Source organism: Rhincodon typus, chromosome 43 (genome assembly GCF_021869965.1).
Source record: "Rhincodon typus isolate 14 chromosome 43, sRhiTyp1.1, whole genome shotgun sequence".
Taxonomy (NCBI): Eukaryota; Metazoa; Chordata; class Chondrichthyes; order Orectolobiformes; family Rhincodontidae; genus Rhincodon; species Rhincodon typus.
In genome coordinates, this window is record NC_063374.1 from 6310328 (window position 1) to 6332163 (window position 21836).

Below are 21836 nucleotides of genomic sequence, written 5' to 3' on the forward strand. Positions count from 1 at the left end.
ATTGCTGCACCAAACTCACCTCTGCTGCCGTCTCCATCGTAACATCGAAAGTGGGGGATGTTTGCCGGTAATTGCACAACGTTCAGCGTCATTTGCAACGCCGCAAACTCTGAAATAGTTTGTGGTCTTGTCCAGAAACAGCTGGACAATCTTTGGCTGGGCCTGACAAGTGGCGGGCCGAAGGGCTAAGAGTTAAAGATGATATTCGATGGCTGCATGGGAAAATAGATTGTACAGGATGGGAAAACAGTCTGGGAAAGTTAACAATGACACTTGACAAGCTGCATGACCTTCAATGAGGGCTGCGAACATTCCTTCACAGGCCAAAGACGATACCTGCAGCTTGTTTTCCTGTGGCTGCGTTCTCCGTACCAGCTGGCAGTTTTGTCTCTCTGTGTCGGCTTTCTTTGTGCTGGCTTTGTGTGTGAGAGAGAGAGAGAGAGTTTTGTTCCAAATCACGGGACAGCTCGGAGTCGCAAACAGTGCCAGAAACAAACTCAGCCTCCAGATGAGCCGTCAATCGAGGGGTCCCCCACGGGCAGGAGGGCGTGAGGCTTGTTGCTTTTGTGGTCACCCTGATTAAGGCCAGGCTTCAATTCCTCTACGCTCCCTTGGAGCATTAACCTGGGTCTCTGAATTATTCATCCAGTGGTGTTCTCACCTCTTGGCTGTCTACACAAAGATTTTCGGAAGTCATTTACCGTCAGTCAGTCAGTCAATTGTCACCCCCTCCATGTACGAGTGTTCCTGCCAATCTTGACTTCAATATCCCAGCTCTAAGGTGTATTAAGCCCTGGAGCTGTGTCAATGTCAGAGATTCCCCCTCAATGTATTCCTCTAGCCAAAGAGATTGATTGCTAAGTCTGGTCAGAAATTAGGACAATATTCACACCAACTGGAGGTGCACAGGTAAGTAGAGCAGATGTCACAATCCATTGAGCCACAACCTTATCAAATGATCGAGCAGGTTCAAGACCCCGAGTGGCCGATCCCTGCTCCTAATTCTACCACTTGTGATCCTAGGTCAGGTCAGTTGGGCAGAAACCTTGAAAGAACGTGAGGAACAGTTGCGAATGTGATTTTCAGGAGCAGGAGGATGTGAGGGTGACCTAAAGCGACACATTATGGGGACACAATGATCCTTGCCTCCCAGTTCCCCATTGGGCGATTATGACAATTGGAGTCTCGTTCTGTGCCAAACCCAAGACGTGTGCAATGACCCTTTCAGAGCCCCTCGGTCTGATTTTTGATTGGCTAACCGTATATTGCCTTATTCAGAACACGGGCAATCAGAAGATGATATCGTTTCTGCGGTTATAGAGATAGAGATGTACAGCATGGAAACAGACCCTTCGGTCCAACTCGTCCATGCCATCCACATATCCTAAATTAATATAGTCCCATTTGCCAGCATTTGGCCCATATCTCTCTTAAATCCTTCCTATTCATGTACCCATCCAGATGACTTTTAAATGTTGTAATTGTACCAGCCTCCACCACTTCCTCTGGCAGCTCATTCCATACACACACCACCCTCTATGTGAAAAAGTTGTCCCTTAGCTCCCTTTTAAATCTTTCCCATCTCGCCTTAGACGTATGCCCCTCTAGTTTTGGACTTCCCTACCCTGTGGAAAAGACCTTGACCACTCACCCTAACCATAGCCCTCATGATTTTATAAACCTTCACCCCTCAGCCTCTGATGCTCCAGGGAAAACAGCCCCAGCCTATTATGTCTCTCCCTGTACTAAAAGAGCTTTTTAAATGTTTGAATGTCTCTATATTTTCAGTGTTAAATTTCCCAGTTCCCCATTTCTCCTCTTTATGCTACCCTCTCTGCAACATCATCTGAATGCGCAACGTTATTTTCCACACAAACGCTGAAAACATCCAGCTCTCCTTCTAGTCCCTAATGTTGAAATGACCACCTTTTTATGGTTTATTTTTCAGATATTTCTGTCCTGTCTTACACGGATTTCAATTGTCTCCCTATATCCGAGGTCTCCTACAGGAAGGACAAGGGTTGGATCTTTGTAACGTGAGTTGGTCAATGCTTTCTGTAACTTTGCCTTTCATACCTGCGCCCAGCTCCCTCACACAGTCTGGTGCTTGCTTTGCCAACGTCTGGCACTCCCTAGATTCGAGGTAAAAAGGCGGTGGGGTGACAGGTTGGTATTGTAACTGAACCCATTTCTCTCCTCATGCAGCAGTGAAATACCAAGAAGATGAGTAATATTTGTACTGATTGTAAGACAGGAGAACCTCATAGAATATGAGTTCCCTGATTGGGGCTGTTAGCCTGGTCCAATCAGGGAGCCCTGGCTGACAGATATAAACAGGAGTGTCGGGAGGTTCTGTTCACTCTGAGAGCTGGCTCTGAGGGAGCCAGACCGTGTAAAGACACAGTGACTTGCTGATGGATAACAGCCTCTCTGGAGCCATTTCAGTATGTGATCCCCTATCACCAACTTTGAGCCCAGAGCCAACCCCGATTGTCTTTCAAATGCAATTGAGCCACTTGACACTGGCTTCATAAGTTCAGTTTGTCCCTGTATCAGCTGAGGATATTATGTCGGCTTGTCCTACTTCAGAGACATCACCCCAAAAATCTAAACTAACTCCCTCATAGCACCAGTGCTCGCAAACCTCTCACATGCCACCAGACCCGCTCAGTTTACCCCAAAACCTTCTTTTTTAAAAATTCAGATCTCCTGCACTTTGCTTTTAATTAAACTCTTAAATGTGTGTGAGAGTTCTTTATTCATTCACGGGATGAGGGCATTGCTGGCTAGGCAGCATTTATTGCCCATCCCTAATTGCTGTGGGTCTGGAGTCACATGTAGGCCCAGACCAGGTAAGGATGGCAGTTTCCTTCCCTGAAAGACATTAGTGAACCAGATAGGTTTTTTCCCAACAATTGACAATGGATTCACGGTCATCGTTACTCTCTTAATTCCAGACATTAATTGAATTCAAATGCCATGGTGGGATTTGAACCCAGGTCCCCAGGCTATTTTCTGGGTCTCTGGATTAACAGTCTAGCGATTAAACACCACAAAGGCCATCTCCTCCCCTGTGCTTATAGGACCTTGCTTTATACCTCATTGGAGAGTCTCCTCTAACAGCGAGCACTCCCTCAGCGCTGAGGGCATCAGCCTCCATTAAGACCATAAGATATAGGAGCAGAATTAGGCCACTCGGCCATTCGATCATGCCTGATATGTTTCTCAATCCCACTTTCCTGCCTTCTCCCAATAACCCATTGCCCCCCTGATCAATCAAGAACTGATCTATCTCTGTTTTAAAGACACTCGATGACTTGGCCGCCCCACAGCCCTCTGAGACAATGAGTTCTACAGAGTCACCCCACCCTCTGGCTGAAGAAATTCCTCCCCATCTCAGTCCCTTTGCTCTGAGACTGTGCCCCAGGGTCCCTCATCCCCTCCAGGGATGTGCAAGTTAGGGTGGATTGGCCATACTAAATTGCCTGTAGTGTTCAAGGATGTGTACTTTAGGGTGGGTTATAGAGGGATGGGTCTGGGTGCAATGCTCTGAGGTTCAGTGTGGACTTGTTGGGCCAAAGGAGCTGTTTCCACACTGTAGGGATTCTATTAAAAAAAGGTTGTCTTTCAGGTCTCTTTTAAATCTTCCCCCTCTCACCTTAAATCTAAGCCCCTCTAGTTTTGGACTCCCCTACCCTGGGGGAAAAGACCTTGGCTATTCACCCTATCCATGCCCTCATGATTTTATAAACCCCTGTAAGGTCACCCCTCAGCCTCCGACACTTCACAGAAAAAACTGCAGCCTATTCAGCCTCTCCCTATAACTCAAACTCTCCATGTTACTTAGATCATAGAAGCCCAACAGTGTGGTAGCAGGCCATTCAATCCATCGAGTCCACACTGACCCTCTGAGGAACACCCCAACTAGGCCCATCCCTGTAACCCCGCATTCTACATAGCTAATCCACCTAACTTACATATCCTCGGACACTATGGGACAATTTAGCACGGCCAATCCACCCTAACCTGCACGCCTTTGGACTGTGGGAGGAAACCGGACCACCCAGAGGAAACCCCATGCAGATACAAGGAGAACATGCAAACTCCACACAGACAGTCGCCCGAGGGTGGGATTGAACCCGGGTCCCTGACAATGTGAGGCAGCAGTGCTAACCACTGAGCCACTGTGCCAACCCCTCAAAGAAAGGACTTGAACCCACAGCCTTCTGGCTTAGGGGCAAAAGTCATACCCAGTCCCTCACACTGGGCACTAGAGTACTATATGCGTTGTGGTGATGACCCATTTGGGTCACCACAAGGGTCATGCACATCAATTCTTGGTTCTTGGTTCAATATTCCAGTTTCTGACTTCACTTGAACCCTTAATTTAGGGGGATATAATCTGGTCACTCCTGGCTAATCTCGCTCCCTTCTCTCAGCCTGGGAGTATACAAAACTCCACTCTCTGTAACATAGAGTCACACGGCACGGAAACAGACCCTTCGGTCCAACTAGTCCGTGCCGACCATAATCCCAAACTAAACCAGTCCCACCTGCCTGCTCCCGGCCCATATCCCTTTTCCTATTCATGTACTTATCTAAGTGTCTTTTAAACATTGTAACTGTACCCACATCCACCACTTCCTCTGGATGTTCATTCCACACACATAAACCTCTGTAATATTCACCAGCCCATCTCCTCCACAGCTCGTCTGCCACTATTTTCTCTAGGGCTGACTATCCCAGCACGGCCTGTGTAAATATGAGGCTCCCCTAAATTTCTGCTGCACTATGTCCTTCTCAAAAGTTGATCCGTCACTTCCTCTATTTGCTCACCTCCACTGTCCCAGTTTTCATCTTCTTGACCCTTTCTGTCAAGTGCCTCCACAGCGTCTTCTTCCCCACTCACCTCCCGCAGCCTATCTCTGCAACCTTCTCCAGTCGAAACCTCAATCCCAACCCCAAGATCTCCGCGGTCCTCCAATTTCTGACTTCTTACACAAGTTCCATTTTCATCATTGCTATGTGCGTGAATGCGACTAAAAAGTAAATTTCCTCTCCTCAGCCCTTCCCAAGCTATCTGGTGTCTTTCACACAGTTGACCACACCTCCAACACCTTTCCACTGTCATTCATAGAGTCATCGAATTGTACAGTATGGAAACAGGCTATTCGGTCCAACCTGCCCATGCCGACCAGATATCCAAAACTGATTGACCCCAATTTTCCAGCATTTGGCCCACATCCCTCTAAACCCTTCCTGCTCATGTACCCATCCAGATGCCTATTAAATGTTGTAATTGTACCAGCCTCCACCACTTCCTCTGGCAGCTCATTCTATACACGCACCACCATCTGTGCAAAAAAGTTGCCCCTTAAGTCCCTTTTATACCTTTCCCCCGACCTTAAACCTATGCCCCTCTAGTTTTGGACTCCCCTACCCTGAGGAAAAAGACCTCGGCTATTCACGCCATCCATGTCCCTGATCCAATCCATCCCTCTTAGATGTTAATGACATGGTGGGTCATCAAATCTCATTAATCTTCACAGAGCATGACGATTCTTCACTTTGGCCAATCTGGGCTTGAAATTCCCTCTCAAGAGTCATCCCCTCATGGACTGCCTCAATGTCTATTCCAATTCTGGTCAACCACTTCCCGTTCTTCTGTCTATAGTCACCTGGACTCCTGAAACTACACTGTCTTTCAAGCACAACTCCAGCTTTTCACTGAGTGAGAACTACACTCGTATTTTTTTTTCCTGAGCTCCAATCTAGTTCAGTTGCATTAATACTGCATGCAGATTTCCTTCACTCTTAGCACAGCTTCACCGAACTATGAAGTCACTGTGGCTTCTACAGAGCTACACAACTCCCTGGACCTTTCTTGAGTCCTAACTCCAACACTTTGTTGCCTGCTAATCCCTCAAACTACTACCTGAGTCCTAACAGCATCAACCATCCACTAATGCTGGAATTCTCAGTGAGTTCCCCAGCGCACAGAGTCAGTGTAGTCCAGCTGCCTTTACAGCAGCACCGCTAACAACAACGCTGCCTAACATGGTGTTAGCTTTTGTCTCCTATATTCATCAATTCTCCCAACTGCCGCTAATCTGGGAACTGCTTTTTAGTGACTTCCGAACTATCCTGAGTAATCTCCTAAAAACTTTGCCATAAGCCCTGCCCTTGTGATGTGTGGGATAGAATTCTGACCCCTAGAAACTCTTAGAATTGAGTGCAGTCTGAATGGTATAATTCAGGCTGGCACCCCCTGTACAATTGGATAGAACAGGCAATGGACTTCTGCCACAGTGGCCCAGTGCCTCACAGCGCCAGGGACCCGGGTTCAATTCCACCCTTGGGCGACTGTCTGTGTGGAGTTTGCACATTCTCCCTGTGTCTGCGTGGGTTTCCTCCCGGTGCTCCAGTTTCCTCCCACAGTCCAAAGATGTGCAGGTTAGGGTGGATTGGCCATTCTAAATTGCCGCATAGTGTCCAGGGATGTGCAGGTTAGGGTGGATTGGCCGTGCTAAATTGCCCCATAGTGTCCAGGGATGTGTAGGTTAGGGTGGATTGGCCGTGCTAAATTGTCCCATAGTGCCCAGGGATGTGCAGGTTAGGGTGGATTGGCCATGCTAAATTGTCCCATTGTGCCCAGGGATGTGCAGGTTCGGGTGGATTGGCCGTGCTAAATGTGGGGTTACAGGGCTGGGTCTAGGTGGAATGTTCCTCAGTGTTGGTGAATAGACCAAACGGCCTGTTTTCCCACTGTAGGCATTCTATGATTTTATTACAGAAAGCATAAGTTTTCACATGTACTCTGATGATACCATTAATTCTGTTGACTCCTCCTGTGTTGCTAATTTACCAGGCAGCTTATCTGACATGCGTCTTCATTACTTTACACATTTCCATCTCCATTACATTGCCCCCCCACTTTCTCAATTCACTTGCTGCTGAAACTCTCGTCATGTTAACGTTCCTCTCCACTTTGTTGTCAACATGAATTTTATGGTCGATGTATTCTAGCGTTGACCTAGAGCTTTTAGTTTTGGGAATTAGGTTTTACTCCAGGGCATGGGATAAATGCACTTGAAGTCTAATGCACTTAAACATTTGGGAATATTTTGTTTTAAGAGACTAATAGGCAGAAAGGTAGGAGCTCCAAACACAAGGAAAACATAAAAGATCTTGTGACCACCAACTAGAAGAATAGTTAGATCACAGAATCCCAACAGTGTGGAAACAGGCCATTTGGCCCAACAAGTCCACACTGCCCTCCAAACAGCATCCCACCAAGACCCAGTTCCCTTGTCTAACTCACCTAACCTGCACATCCCTAGACACTATGGGGAAATTTAGCACGGCCAATCCACCTTGCCTGCACATCTTTGGACTGTAGGAGGAAACTACAGCACCCGGAGAAAACCCACACAGACACAGGGAGAACGTGCAAACTCCACACAGATAGTTGCCCAAGGCTGGAATCGAACCCGGGTCCCTGGCATAGCAAGGCAGTAGCACTAACCACTGAGCCACCATGCCATCCAAAGGAAGCTCTCCTTATGCCGGATTTGAACAGTTGCTGCATTTTCCCATAGAGTGAGCAATTCACAGTGTGTGAAGTGTTTTTGGAATGTTTCTGAACTAGCCTTTACTTGTTCTGTTTCTAATTCCTAGATCCTTCAACTTGAATAAAACTATCCACGATCCAAGCGTGTTCACACCTCCTCCAGAGTGCTCTCATCTGAACTAATCGCTGAGACTATTCTCTCGTGGAACTGGTGGAACTATCAGATTTAGTCTAATAAAGAATGATTGTACCACGGGTCTGCCTGTTTACTGAGGTCAACAATTTTCCCACTTTCTCTGTCTGGAGAGTTTACAGAGTTTTCCTCCCCAGAGATACACTTAATGGTAAGGTCCTGGGGTGTGTTGCCAAACAAAGGGACCTTGGGGTGCAGGTTCATAGATCCTTGAAAATGGAGTCGCAGGTAGACAGGGCAGTGAAGAAGGTGTTTGGTACGCTTGCCTTTATTGGTCAGTGCATTGAATATAGGATTTGGGAGGTCATTTTGCAATTGTACGGGACATCAGTGAGGCCACTTTTGGAATAGTATGTTCAGTTCTGCTCTCCCTGCTATAGTAAAGATGTTGTTAAACTTGAAAGGGAGCAGAATATATTTACAAGGATGTTGGAGGGTTTGAGCTACAGGGAGAGCCTGGGCCTATTTTCCCTGGAGCGTCGGAGGCTGAGGGGTGACCTTATAGAGGTTTATAAAATCATGAGGGGCATGGATAGGGTAAATAGACTAGGTCTTTTTCACAGGGTAGGAGAGTCCAAAACTAGAGGGGCATAGGTTTAAGGTGAGAGGGGAAAGATATAAAAGGGACCCAAGGGGCAACTTTTTCACACAGAGGGTGGTGCATGTGTATGGAACGAGCTGCCAGAGGAAGTGGTGGAGGCTGGTACAATTGCAACATTTAAAAGTCATCTGGATGGGTACATGAATAGGAAGGATTTAGAGGGACATGGGCCAAATGCTGGCAAATGGGACTAGATTAATTTGGGACATCTGGTCAGCATTGACGAGTGGGACCGAAGGGTCTGTTTATGTGCCGTACATCTCTGTAACTCTATGACTGTTGAAGTCAGGGTAATTGATTATTTTTAAGCCCAAGATGGACAGACTCCTGAATGACTAGGCCGACAATGACCTCACCCTGCTCACATTGTTTAAGTCACTAACCTGTCCAGTTACATTTCCTGAGTTCATTCAGAAATCTGCTGTCTAAGGTCCTCACATCTTCTTCTATTCCCCAATCAGAATAGCAATTTTTTTGTCACGTGTATTTTCACAAAAAAAAGAGACAGTGAAAAGTTTTATATACCACATCGCTTTTAAATTAATAACAGAAATCATAAACAAGAAGAAAACATAAAAGTTCATCATAGTTCAATTAAATGGCTCCCGGGGATGGGGTACGCTGGAAAACCAGGCCGAGACTGCCACACTGGGCCAAGAACAGACCTCGGCGCTGGCACTAGGCCTTCACTTCAGGCTGCTGGAATACCTGGGCAGCCACCAAAGAAGACCTCCATGATGGGAGATCGCCCCGCCAGTCACCAGGCCTAGACCGTCATTTTGGGCCTTCGGAAACCACCTCGTCACTGGGCCGAAAGATGCCTTTTGCCGAGGTTATTGAAAGAAGGTAAGGTACCATAATAAATGGAAACATTAAAAAAAAGCATAGAAAGAGTAAAATAAAACTAAAGCAGACGGAGCAGACAAGCTCTGTGCTCCTGGGCTGAGAAGCCTACATTTTCTGTTGTTACTCCACCACCAACTTGAAAAAAAAAATCACACCTCAACACCACTTACCAATCAAGTTATGCCTTTCATCTCAAATTTCTCAACCTGCTTTTCAAATCCATCAATGTCCTTGGCCCCTCCCCATCTCTGCGACTTCATTTTCCTTATCTTTTCACGGGATGAGGGTGTCACTGGCCAGGCAGCATTTATTGCCCCATCCCTAATTGCTCAGAGGGCAGTTAAAAGTCAATCATATTGCTGTGGGTCTGGAGTCACGTGTAGGCTCAGACCAGGTAAGGATGGCGGTTTCCTTCCCTAAAGGGCATTAGTGAACCAGATGGTTTTTTCCAACAATTGGCAATGGACTCAAGGTCATTATTACTCTCCTAATTGCAGAATTTTTTTTACTGAATTCCACCATCTGCTATGGTGGGTCTCAAACCGCAGTCCCCAGAACATTACCTAAGTCTCTGGGTTAACAGTCCAATAATAATGCCACTAGGCCATTACCTCCCCAGCACTGTCACCTGTTATCCCACTGAAATCTATGGACAATTCCTGGCTTCTTGCGCGTGAACAATTAAAAGCCCAAAGTTCAGCTCTTTCTGAGTTTCACCTCCTTTCAGGGCCTGTACAAAGTCAGCATGGTGTTAAGGGGCACACATGAGTGGTATGCAAATTAATGGGACGGGTTTCGGGCCTTGGTGAGATTTGTGACAGAATAGAGTGAAAAGTGTGGTGAGGCCTACTTGACACTGGGGGCAACTTGCTGCATCTGTTGAACACATTGCCAAGTGTGAGGGGTTGATGTACGTTAATCAAGTTGCAAATTGCCAGTTAAGGCTGGGGTTGGGGCGTGGAGTTTGCGTTTTATTGCTTGTTAAACACCACAGCTCATCTCATTATTATATTCAGCTTCCCATCCCAGCAAATGTGCTGATCAAGATGGACACCATGAATTCTCAACACAGAAATTAGAGCGGACGACTTCAGCTTTGCTGCTGCCTGCATGGGGCCTCCATGTTCCTCAGCTCCAAACATTATCTCAAGGCACGACCCATGGGCACCATTCATTGAAGAGCATTGGCACCCGACTTAGGGCCATACAGCACAGAGACAGACCCTTCGGCCCAACCAGTCCGTGCTGACATCAATCCCAAACTAAACTAGTCCCACCTGCCTGCTCCTGGCCCATTTCCCTCCAAACCTTTCCCTGTTCATGTACTTATCCAAATGTCTTTTAAACGTTGTAACTGTACCCACATCCACCACTTCCTCTGGAAGTCCATTCCACCCTCTGTGTAAAAAATTTGCCCCTCGTGTCTTTTTTAAATCTCTCCTCACACCTTAAAAATATGAAATCCCTCCACCCTAGAGAAAAGACACCTACCATTAACCCTATCTATACCCCTCATGATTTTATAAACCTTTATAAGGTCACCCCTCAACCTCCTACGCTCCAGTGAAAAAATTCCCAGCCTATCCATCCCTTTCTTTATAACTCAAACCCTCCATTCCCAGCAACATCCTGGTAAATCTCTTCTGAACCCTCTCCAGCTTAATAATATCCTTCCTATAACAGGGCGACCAGAATTGGACACAGTGCTCCAGAAGAGGCCTCACCAATGTACTATACAACCTCAACATAACGTCCCAACTCCTATACTCAAAGGTCTGAGCAATGAAGGCAAGCGTGCTAAACGCCTTCTTAACCACCCTGTCTACTTATGACGCAAACTTCAAAGAATTATGGACCTGAACCCCTAGGTCTCGCTGTTCTACAAACTACCCAAGGCTCTTTAATTGAACAAGTCCTGCCCCTGTTTGTTGTACCAAAATGCAATATTGTGCATTTATCCAAAACGAACTCCATCTGCCATTTTTCAGCCCAATTGGTGAAGATCCCTTTGCAATCTTAGGAAACCTTCTTCACATCTGCCAACACATCACGGTGCTTCTCCACCCCGCTCACAGGCTCCTCAGAAAGCAAAGATTTGCACCACAGGATGTGCCAAGATTAGCATTGGAAGCTACAAGGACACTTTGTGCATGGGGAGGGCAGCTGACAAATTGGACCAGGGCTGCATCTCAGGCCTGCTCACTTTCTCTCTATTGGTGGCCACTCATTCAGTGCCTACCTGGAGCCTCACAGCACCTCCACCAATTAACACACAGCCAGGTCAATAGTCCTCAGTAACAGGGGGCCGATATCTTGCTGCACGGCCATGCTTTAGCCTATCTCACTTGTACACCACGTGCTGGTAGGTCAGACAACAAGCTCACTGTATGTGCTTCAGGGAAGCAGACCCGTCACAGAGTCTTAGGGAGCAGTCTTTCCCTGTCAGTTGAGGAGGGTGTTATAATACGTCAAGGGCTGCCTCTGATACCGGTTTGCACCTGCAAACCAACTTTTAGCGATTCATGCACAAGGACACCCAGGTCCCTCTGCACAGCAGTGTGCTGCAAATTTTTCACCATTTAAGTAACAGTCCATTCTACTGTCATTCCTACCAAAATGGATGACCTCGCATTTACCAACATTGTACTCCATCTGCCAGACCCTTACCCACTCACTTAACCAACCTTTCTCCCTCTGCACACCTTGCGCTACTACTCATCTTCGTGTCTTTGATACACTACACTTAGTCCCCGACTCTAAATGATCTATGTAAATTGTAAACAATTGTGGTCCCAACACTGATCTCTGAGGCACACCACTAGCCACTGATCACCAACCAGAAAAACTCCCATTTATCCCCACTCTTTGCTTTCTGTTAGTTAACCAATCTTCTATCCACACTAATACAATACCTGTAATGCCGTGCACCTTTATCTTATGCAGCAGCCTTTTGTGCAGCACCTTGTTGAATACCTTCTGGAAATTCAGATACACCACATCCACTGGTTTCCCATTGTCCAACACGCTCATAATATCCTCAAAGAATTCCAGTAAACTTGACCTGCCTTTCATGAGCCTGATGGGACAATTTCTATCCAGATGCCTTGCTATTTCTTCCTTGGTGATAGATTCAAGCATTTTCCCTACTATAGAAATTAAGCTAACCTGCCTTTTGTCTACCTCCTTTTAAAACAGTGGTGTCACATTGCTGTTTTACAATCTGCAGGAACTGCTCCAGAGTGCCGTGAATTTTGTTAAATTACCATGAGCATATTTGCTATTTCCCCCACCATCTCTTTTAGTACCCTGGGATGCATTCCATCAGGGCCAGGAGACTTGTCTACCTTGAGCCTCATTAACTTGCCCAACTCTACCTCTTTAGTGATAGTGATCATTTCTAGGTCCTCACCTGCCACGCCTCCTTGTCATCAATTATTGGCATGTTATTTGTGTCTTCCACTGTGAAGACTGACACAAAATATCTGTCCAACGCCTTGGCCATTTCCTCATTTCCGATTGTTAAATCCCCCGAATGCATCCTCCATATGTGTTGTGATCAGTGGAGTACTGGGAGATAGTAAACTCTTACAACCTTGGTCTCACAATACAAACACTCCAACCAAGAAGGACTGTGGAGGGCAAGTCCTTGAGCATCTTTAAGACAGAGATAGATATTTACTGAGGGTCACCGAACCTGAAAAGTTAACTCTGATTTCTCTTCACAGAGGCTGACAGACTTGCTGAGCTTTTCCAGCAACTTCTGTTTTTGTTTCTGATTTACAGCATCCGCAGTTCTTTCGGTTTTGTTTGTAAATATTTTCTTGATTGGTAAGGGAATCAAGGGTTAGGGGGAGTAGGAAGGAGAATGGGGTTGAGAAATATATCAGTTGTGATCGAATGGCGGAGCAGACTTGATGGGCCAAATGGCCTAATTCTGCTCCTGTATCTTTCTTGCTCAGCTTCAGACCTATTCGGAGGAAAGGAGAAGTCAATGTTTCGGCTATGACCCTTCTTCAGGACTGTTTTGGGAATCACCCTTCGCCATGAGTCCTGAAGAAGGGTAATACCTGAAACGTTGACTGCTACTTTCCTCCAGATACTGCCTGGCTTGCTGTGCTCTTCCAGCCTCCTGTTGTTCTACCTTAGATTCCAGCATCTGCAGTATTTTTTTTGCCTCTAAGCCTGTTTCAGACCCATGCTGGATGGGAAAGACTACAACTCCCGCGAAGCTCCGCGGCCGCGTTTGCACGCATGCGCATCCTTGCTCCCCCCCCCCCACCAGTACCACCACCACCAAAGGAATCAGCGCTCTGGTGGCAACTGGACTTCACGCACGCGCAGCCGCTTCGCGCGGCGGGCGCCCCACTCACGGGAGTGAGCAGGCGCAGTCGGAGGCGGTGGGCGGCAATGCGCAGGCGCGGTCGGTTGTGGTTGGGGGGGCGGAGGCGGAGTCGCCGGCTGATGCGCAGGCGCGACGGGGGCCGGTTCCACCCCCCGACCCTTGACGGAGTGAACGGGTCCGAAGCCGAGCCTGGGACTCGAAGTCAAATTCAAAGAGAGAGGCGCTAGACGGAGTTTTCATCGCTCGGCAGTCGAAGGACGTGACGGAGAAGGATGAAGTGGGAGGTGAGAGTGGGTTCGCTGGGCGAGCTTGTCTCCAGTTGACGGGGCGTTTGGAGAGAGACAAGGGGGTCTGTCAGAATCTTCCATTGGTGGAGGAGGAAGGGGGGGGGGGGGGAATTGGGGGATTGAACCTCTTTCCCCCTCAGTACCCCCCCCCCCAAAACCTGTCCAATGGTCTCGGCTGCTCCAACCTGTGTAGAAAGGTGGTCCCCATTAAACCTTCCAAAGTGAGGGAGATAGTCCCCCCCAACTGGGGTGGAGGCAGTGTAGGCAAGGGCTAATTCATCAGGGGGAGGGGGAATCCTCAGGTCTGACTTACCAGGGGGAGGGGGACTTCCCTGGGATTGCGTTTATCGGGTGGTAGGGATTTCCTCGGGACCAGGTTGTTGGGGTTGGGGTTGGGGTTGGGGTTGGGAAGGCTTTTTCAGGACTGGGTTCTGGATATGTGGGTGGTAGAGACTTCCTCGGGACCTGTTCGTTAGGAGTAGGGACTTTCTTGGGGAGCTGGACCGGGCTGTCAGGGGGGCAAGTGAAGGGAGGCTGGCACAGTAACGACATGTGTGTACGGCATCTGGATGGGTACGTGAACACAAGGGGTTGGAGAGGGATACAGGCCAGACGCCAGGAAATGGACGTCCTGAAGCAAACCAGGTACTACGGCCACATCACCTTCCTTAGCACCTGTCCGTCCTCCCTGGACTGACCTATCCCCTTCCTAACTCCTGACCTACACTCACCTTTACTGGCTCCATCCCTGCCTCTTCGACCTGTTTGTTTCCTCTCCTCTATCCCTCTTCTATCCGCCTCCCACTCTCTCCCTATTTATTTCAGAACCCCCTTTTCTGATGAAGGGTCTAGGCCCGAAACGTCAGCCTCTCTGCTGCTATGATGCTGCTTGGCCTGCTGTGTTCATCCAGCTCTACACCTTGTTGTCTTGGCCAGGAAATGGGACTTGTTTAATTTAGGATATCTAGTCAGCATGAACGAGTTGGACCAGAGGGTCTGTTTCCGTGCTGTACAACTCTACGACTCTGATGGGATGGGAGAAACGTCCCAATGTCTCTTGGGAGGTTGCTTACTGTCTCAGCCTTATCCACGTTCAGCCACTGGATATGTACCTAACCCCCAACAACCCGGACCCAATGAAGTCTCTATTCCCCCGACAACCCAGTCCAGAGGAAGTCACTACTCCCCCCCCCCCCCCCCCCCCACCCCCCCCGACAAACGGGGCCACAGGAGGTCCCCTACCCCACCCCCACCCCCACCCCCACCCCCACCCCCACCGACAAAGTCCCAAGAATGGCTGCTCATTCCATACACACGCTACCATCACTTCCAGAATTCATGACGGACTTTGTGTTTGATTCATTCCTTGAGTGTTGGTTAGGCCAGTATTATTGCCCATCCTTGATTGCTGTTGAGAAGATGGTGGTAAACCTCTTGTACTGCTTAAGTCCATAACTTGTAGGTACACCCAATATATTGGTAGGAAGAGAATTCTAGGACTTTGATCCAGCGACACTGAAAGAACAGCTGATATAGTGCAGGTCAGAATGATGTATGACCTGGAAGGCATTTTGTAGCTGCAAGTGGCCCCTTGTCCTCCTGGGAGGGAGAGGTCACTGGTAGGTGCTGCCCAGTTTCTGCGGTGTGTCTTGGAGATGATAAATGGTTTTGTCATTGGCACTGTCTCCATCACCAATACACAATCAAAGCCGGCTGCTCTGCCCTGAAGGGTGTCCAGCTTCAACAGTTGCTGGAGCTGCATCTATCCAGGGAAGTGGCGCGTATTCCATCACACTCCTGACCTGTGCCTTGGAAATTTCTTTAAATTCTTCAGCCATAGAGTGGTGAATCTGTGGAACTTGTTGTTGCAGAAGGCTGCGGAAACCAAGTCATTGAGTGTGTTTAAGTCAGAGTTAGGTTCTTGATTAGTAAGGGAGAAGGAAGGAGAATGGGGTTGAGAAACATATCAAATAGTGGGGCAGACTGTCTGGGCTGAATGGCCTAATTCCGTTCTTGTGGTCTTATGAGATGATGGGGAGGCACTGGGGAGTCAGGAAGTGAGCGACCCACTGCAAAATTCACAGTCTCTGACCTGCTGTTGTTGCCATGCTATTTATACATCCATTCCAGTTCAGTTTCTTGTTAATCTTGGGATGTTAACTGTGGGAGATTCAGCAACGGTAATGCCACTTTGTGTGCGTGTGTATCTGTTCATTCAGCAATCCAAACCAGATAGTGGGAGGGAAGTGGGGAGAGGCAGCGGTATTAGTTCACAGTACAGTCCCTCGTATTGTTTTTTGGATCAGGATTTCACATCCGCTTCAGTTTTTGAAGGAATGAGAGATGAGCAGCAGCTAATTTGTTATAAATGTTTATCCCTGAGGTGCCTAAGAGTTTTGTGCCACATTTATTTTCAGTTATATTGACCAGTGTTTTTTTTTCCTCTGAGGTTCATTTTAATGAATATCTTTGTGTTGGTGATGGATTTCTGTCTGCTGTAGAGTGGCCTGGGGTTTTTAATACTTCCATTCTTGGACAATGAACAGTAACAGCTCTTGTTAGGGAAAGGAATAGTCTTTTGTTAAGGGAGCTGTGGTGCAGCTCATGGCTTAAACGCTTGACATTTTCTCCCTGTAAACTGCTTGCAGTTTGCAAGGCCTCAAATAGACCTTTGGCTGGCGTGAGTTTTCTTTTTCCACCCAGCAACGCTGCATTAAATTCCTGTACTCCTGTGCATGCATCATTGATAGGGAGTTTATGATTTTGTGGAAAAATGACCAATCTTCAAGAGAGAACTTGGCCTGAGAGGCTTGGAAGGGAGAGTACTCGTGGAATGTGGTCCAAGCAGGCACTTCCCAACAGATAATTGGTTAGGCGTCAGTCTGAACTTTACAACTGTCTTTCTCATCCCTGTTTTTATGATCGCAATTTATTGTGAAATTGGTCGGAACAGGATGAAGTAACTCTGCAACTCTCTAAAATGTTTGGCTGCCCCTCCTGTGTGTGGGACATGCTCCTTCCCTTTGTCCCAATTCTGACATTTTTGTTTGAAGCAACAGCTATTTTGTTTAGGGGATAATCAGTAAGTAGAAATCATTAGAAGATCTCGTCAGTTCTGATAACATTGTCAGTGTCAAGCTATTATTAAAACCTTATCTGAAGCTGTACATGATGAGACCATGCCTTTGTGGTCATTTCTGCACACTTCTTTTTAGTCCATGTGACTTTGTTTCAGTTTATCAATGAGGGAGTGGAATATTTTGTGTTTCAGACTTGCAGTGTCCAAAATAAACATTCCCAGAGCAGGTATGGTGGACGTCTCTAAATTGTCCCCTTCAAAGATTTCATAGATACAGAGTAAAGCTCCCTCTTCACCTTCACCATCAAACACTCTTGGTACAGGGACATCACAGGGTAACATACAGCGTAAAGCCCCCTCTACAAAGTCCCCATCAAACACTCCCAGGACGGGGACATCATGGGGTTAGATACAGAGTAAAGCTCCCTCTGCACTGTCCCCCATCAAACATTCCTAGGAAAGGGACAACACTGGGCTAGATACAGAGTAAAGTTCATGCTATATCATCCCCATAAAACACTCCCAGGTCGAGGACAGAATAAGGTTAGATACAGAGTAAAGTTCCCTCTGAACTGTGGCAAATATTTTGTGTTGCATGTCAGTCACTGCAAAGTTGATTCCTGGAGTTCAGTTGCTTGGATTGGGAGCAGCCCAGTCTTGACTGAATTGTGGTGCATACTGTTATGATGTACCTGTTGGAATTATGTGAGAGCATTGCACTTGGCGATTATGAAGAAGTGTAAAAGTATCTCTTCTTTTATTTAGCAGGTGGAAGAGGATTGTTCTTTATATCTGCTGATCACCAAAGACTGACAGTATGCTGGATCAAACCGAACCATGCCGGGGTAGATGACAAGTGCCTTTGAGGGGCTCTGGGCAACTTTCACCCAAGCCGTGCATTCAAGGGCAGGAAGACACCGTCCCAGTCCTGAGTTAATGACGGTTTCCCAACAGTGGGGATGGGACCAGGCTACGTGTCGTTAACATTGGTACAATCCATTATCGGAGCAACACTGTGGTCCTTTCAGCGGGGTCAGGGGTGTGGGAAAGTTAGAAACTGGAGAGCTGTTTAAACTGTGCAGGAGAAAGACCACCCAATTTTGCCAAGAAGTTTAATATCACATTTTTACTGACTGGTCCATTCTGACAAAGTTTGGCCCCAGCTGATTGAGGAAGAAAAGGTGGAACTAGCAGACAGACATTTTGCATCTTCCATCTTTGAACTGGACCTGTTTTTGTTCTGCTGAGCCGCCTGTTGGTTTTGTCCCTTTGCCATCTTTCAGAGGTGAGAAGGTTACCGGAACCGAGCTCTCAACTTTAATTCTGAGCATTTCAGGTCTACATTAACCATCGTGGGAGACTCCTCTGTGCACAGTATAAGTAATTGGGAACTCATTTAAACAAAGTCAATCTGGTGGACATTCGATTCTATTGTTTCACTTTTCCCCAAGGTTAAACCATCGATTTTTCTTGTGTTTTTATCCACGGGGTGGGATCTGGTGCTCATCTAGAGTCGTAGAGTCTGTCTCCATGCTGTGTGACCCTTTGGTCCAAGCAGTCCATGCTGGCTCTAATCCCGAACTAAACTAGTCCCACCTGCCCATACATTTCTTACTCGTGTACTTAACTAAATGTCTTTTAAACGTTGTAACTGTACCCACATCCACCACTTCCTCTAGAGGTTCGTTCCACACGCGAACCACTCTCTGTGTTTTAAAAAAAAAAGTTGCCCCCCATGTCTTTTCGAAATCTTTCTCCTCACACCTTAAAAATATGCCCCCTAGTCTTAAAATCTCCTATCCTTGGAAAAAGGCACCTGCCTAGAAATTTGAAATTCGATTTTTTATTTTTTTTTCCCTTTTTAGTTGCAAAATCAATGGAATATAATCTGTTTGGAAGGCACCCAGGAGAAATCTTGACAAGTGTGGTAACTGTCTGGATCCATTCCTGAGTCAGTGTATGTCCACAGTACCAAGGCTGTGCACAAATCCCCCACCCCTGTACCAATTCAGCACTTTGGATGCTGCACAAGAGCTGATGCCGGCATTTGGATAATATCACGCTGCCGTTGCTTTTCATGAAGTGTTTCACTGTATGTGCCCAGCCTGGTATGGATTGGGTACACACCAGGGTGCCCAGAATGGAGAAAACACCAGTTGGCACTTGTTTAAAGGGAGTTATTGTCAACCAGGTGGAGAAGACGCACTGGGAGCGAATATTCATGACCATGCGAAAACAGTAACAGAGATTGCTGCAGGTCAAATGATTCCCTCTGAGGTACCAGCTTTTGTGGCTGACAGTACCTTCCCAAGGAGCCGTCTTGTGCTAATATCAGCTTGCGGCTCTGAGTGTGCCCACTCGGATACCATTCCACTGGGTTTGGGCAGTAGCCAGTACCTTTACAAAGTGGGATGCTCTGCACGTCTGAATCTTAATGCTGAGGGAGGAGCATTACAGCTGAACCCAGTGCTGCCCTCCCCTAATATCCCCAAACTGTCTTCTGGAAGAAATCACCGCACAATCATGCTTGGGGCATGAACCCTAGACCTCTTTCTATCGATTGCTTAACTAGAATTCATACGTCTGAATTCCCCTTCCCACCCCAGCAACCGTTGATTTTGAAAGCCTCCTGGTAGTTTTGGTTAGAGCAGGGTTATGTGTTGTACATGTCCGTGTGTTCAACTCTCCCCTCCGTTGGAGGTGTCTGTCTGTTATCTGCTGATTGATTGATTAATAAACTATCTCTGATTCAAAGTTAAACTTTAAACTTGATTTAAACTTCTCTCCTGGTAGGTTATTCTGAGATCAGTCCGGTGCATAGTGGCCATCGTGGTTCTGGACCTGAAGATGGAAGGTTTACAAGTTATGGATATTGCATTGAGTACCGTGAGCCCAGAACCCCTGCAGCCTGCTGTTCCGCCCTCGGTTACACTGGGTCTGACCATTGTTTACACTGCACTTTACGGACTCCTCTTCCTCCTGGTCTACATCCAGCTCTGGCTGGTGCTGCATTACAGGCACAAGAAGTTCAGCTACCAGACTGTCTTTCTCTTCTTGTGTCTCCTGTGGGCTGCTCTGAGGACTACCCTCTTCTCGTTTTACTTCCGAGACACCATCCAAGCCAACACGCTGGGTCCTTTTTCCTTCTGGCTGCTCTACTGCTTCCCAGTCTGCCTGCAGTTCTTCACCCTCAGTCTCATGAATATGTACTTTGCTCAGGTAATTATGATAAGCTTTCTCGCAGCTTGGGACGGCTAATTGTGTTTGACTTCTGACCAGGCAGATGAATGATTGTAGCAAATTGAAAATCTCCCTCAGGCTGCGATTGTTAGTATTGACAAGTGTGTGCGCTTCTCTATTTGTTTTTGAGCTGGCATCTTTATTTTAGAGAGTCTCAAACGATCTTTTTTTACCTGGGCCAAACAGGAAGTGCGACATTTTTAAAATTCATTCATGAGATATGGATGTCACTGGCCAGGCCAGCATTTATTGCCCATCCCTAATTGCCCAGAGGGCAGTTAAGAGTCAACCACATTGCTGTAGGTCTGGAGTCCCAGATTGTTTTTTTTTCTCTGATAATCAACAATGGTTTTGTGGTCATCGTTACACCCCTAATTCCAGATATTTATTGAATTAAAATTCTGCTTTCTGCCATGGAAGGATTCGAACCTGGATCCCCAGAGCATTACCAGGATCTCTAAAATAAGAGTCTAACATTAATACCGCTAGGCATCAGTTCCCCATCTGCTCCAGCTGAAGGGTGTGGGTTCAAATCCAGCTCCTAATCATTTGAGCTTAGTTTGAGGCAGTGCTACTTCTCGGAGGTGACATTTTAGAGATAAATGCGAAGATGAGGTTAAAGACCCAATAAATACAGACACGCGCACACACACTTGCGTGCGTGCACAAGCTCGCTGTCACTCCCGCGCTCGCACACACACACCCCATGCCAACATGTAACTCAATCCATTTAGTATTTTCTGGAGTCTTATCAAATGCATGTCAACTCTCAGTATTGACAACATTTCAGAAATCTTTGTTTCTCAGAGTTGTTATATATGTAAATGCACGTTTCCTTTTCAAAAATGTTTGCACCTTAGACAGACCAGGAATGCAAAGGCAATTCAGCCACCTCCATTGTTCAAATCATAGAATCCCTACAGTGTGGAAGCAGGCCATTAGGCCCATTGGTTCCATACCACCCCTCCGAAAAGCATTCCACCCAGACCCAGACCCGTGCTGCCCTATGATCGAGCCCCTCTTGTGGCTTATCCTCCTCAATCCTTAACAGAGGAACTAATTTATCATAGACTCTCCCTGTTCCTTCATCTGTAGAAATAAAGACCTTCTCTGCAGCGTTCTTTGTGATCTCAGGAGGCCACAAAGTGGTTCACGGCCAACGAAATGTGGCAGCCAGTTTGTGCAGAGCAAGCTCCCACAAATGGCATTTAGTTGTTATATTGGCTAACATGGTTTGTTGACGTTTGGCTGAGAGAGAAATGTTGATCGGAGCTACTCCCTTAGCTCTCACCCTTGCCCTGTTTACATTTGGCCACATTACTGTTCAGCACCCTTCCATTAATTATTTCCAGGTAGCTCCAATTCCCAATCTCTCTTGTGCTCAGTCATGTGGTGAGATATCTTGGTTCATTCTTTCCTCCTCTGCCATCCCACAGCAAGGACCATTGCAATGCCTTAAGACTCTTGAATGGTGCTACAGAAACCTTCTGTTCAAAGGTTAAACCTGCCCTCTCTCCTTTCAGTATGACTGGATCCTGAAATGACTGATGTACCGCAAATAAAGATGCAAGTAAGCCAGCAATAATCAGCTGAACCCAGTTTATTATTTTTGTGAGCACAAACAAGATAAGCTAGTGTAGAGATAGTAGGAACTGCCGATGCTGGAGAATCTGCGATA

General features: G+C 46.9%; 1 protein-coding gene and 1 long non-coding RNA gene across 2 annotated transcripts in view; both read left to right on the forward strand.

The window, feature by feature from the left end:
• Positions 1-1755: 1755 nt before the first annotated feature.
• LOC125487685 lies at positions 1756-7824 on the forward strand. Its single transcript, XR_007266045.1, has 2 exons — positions 1756-2036; positions 7678-7824. It is a non-coding gene; the product is annotated as an uncharacterized LOC125487685 (long non-coding RNA).
• A 5872-nt stretch (positions 7825-13696) lies between these two features.
• Positions 13697-21836, forward strand: part of LOC109936336 (integral membrane protein GPR137-like) — a 42842-nt gene continuing 34702 nt past the window's right edge. Inside the window, exons 1-3 of the mRNA XM_048619756.1 lie at positions 13697-13836; positions 17684-18203; positions 19712-20171. Coding sequence (XP_048475713.1) covers positions 19766-20171 — 406 coding nt within the window. The 5' untranslated portion in view covers positions 13697-13836; positions 17684-18203; positions 19712-19765. The remainder of the gene's footprint in view (positions 13837-17683; positions 18204-19711; positions 20172-21836) is intronic.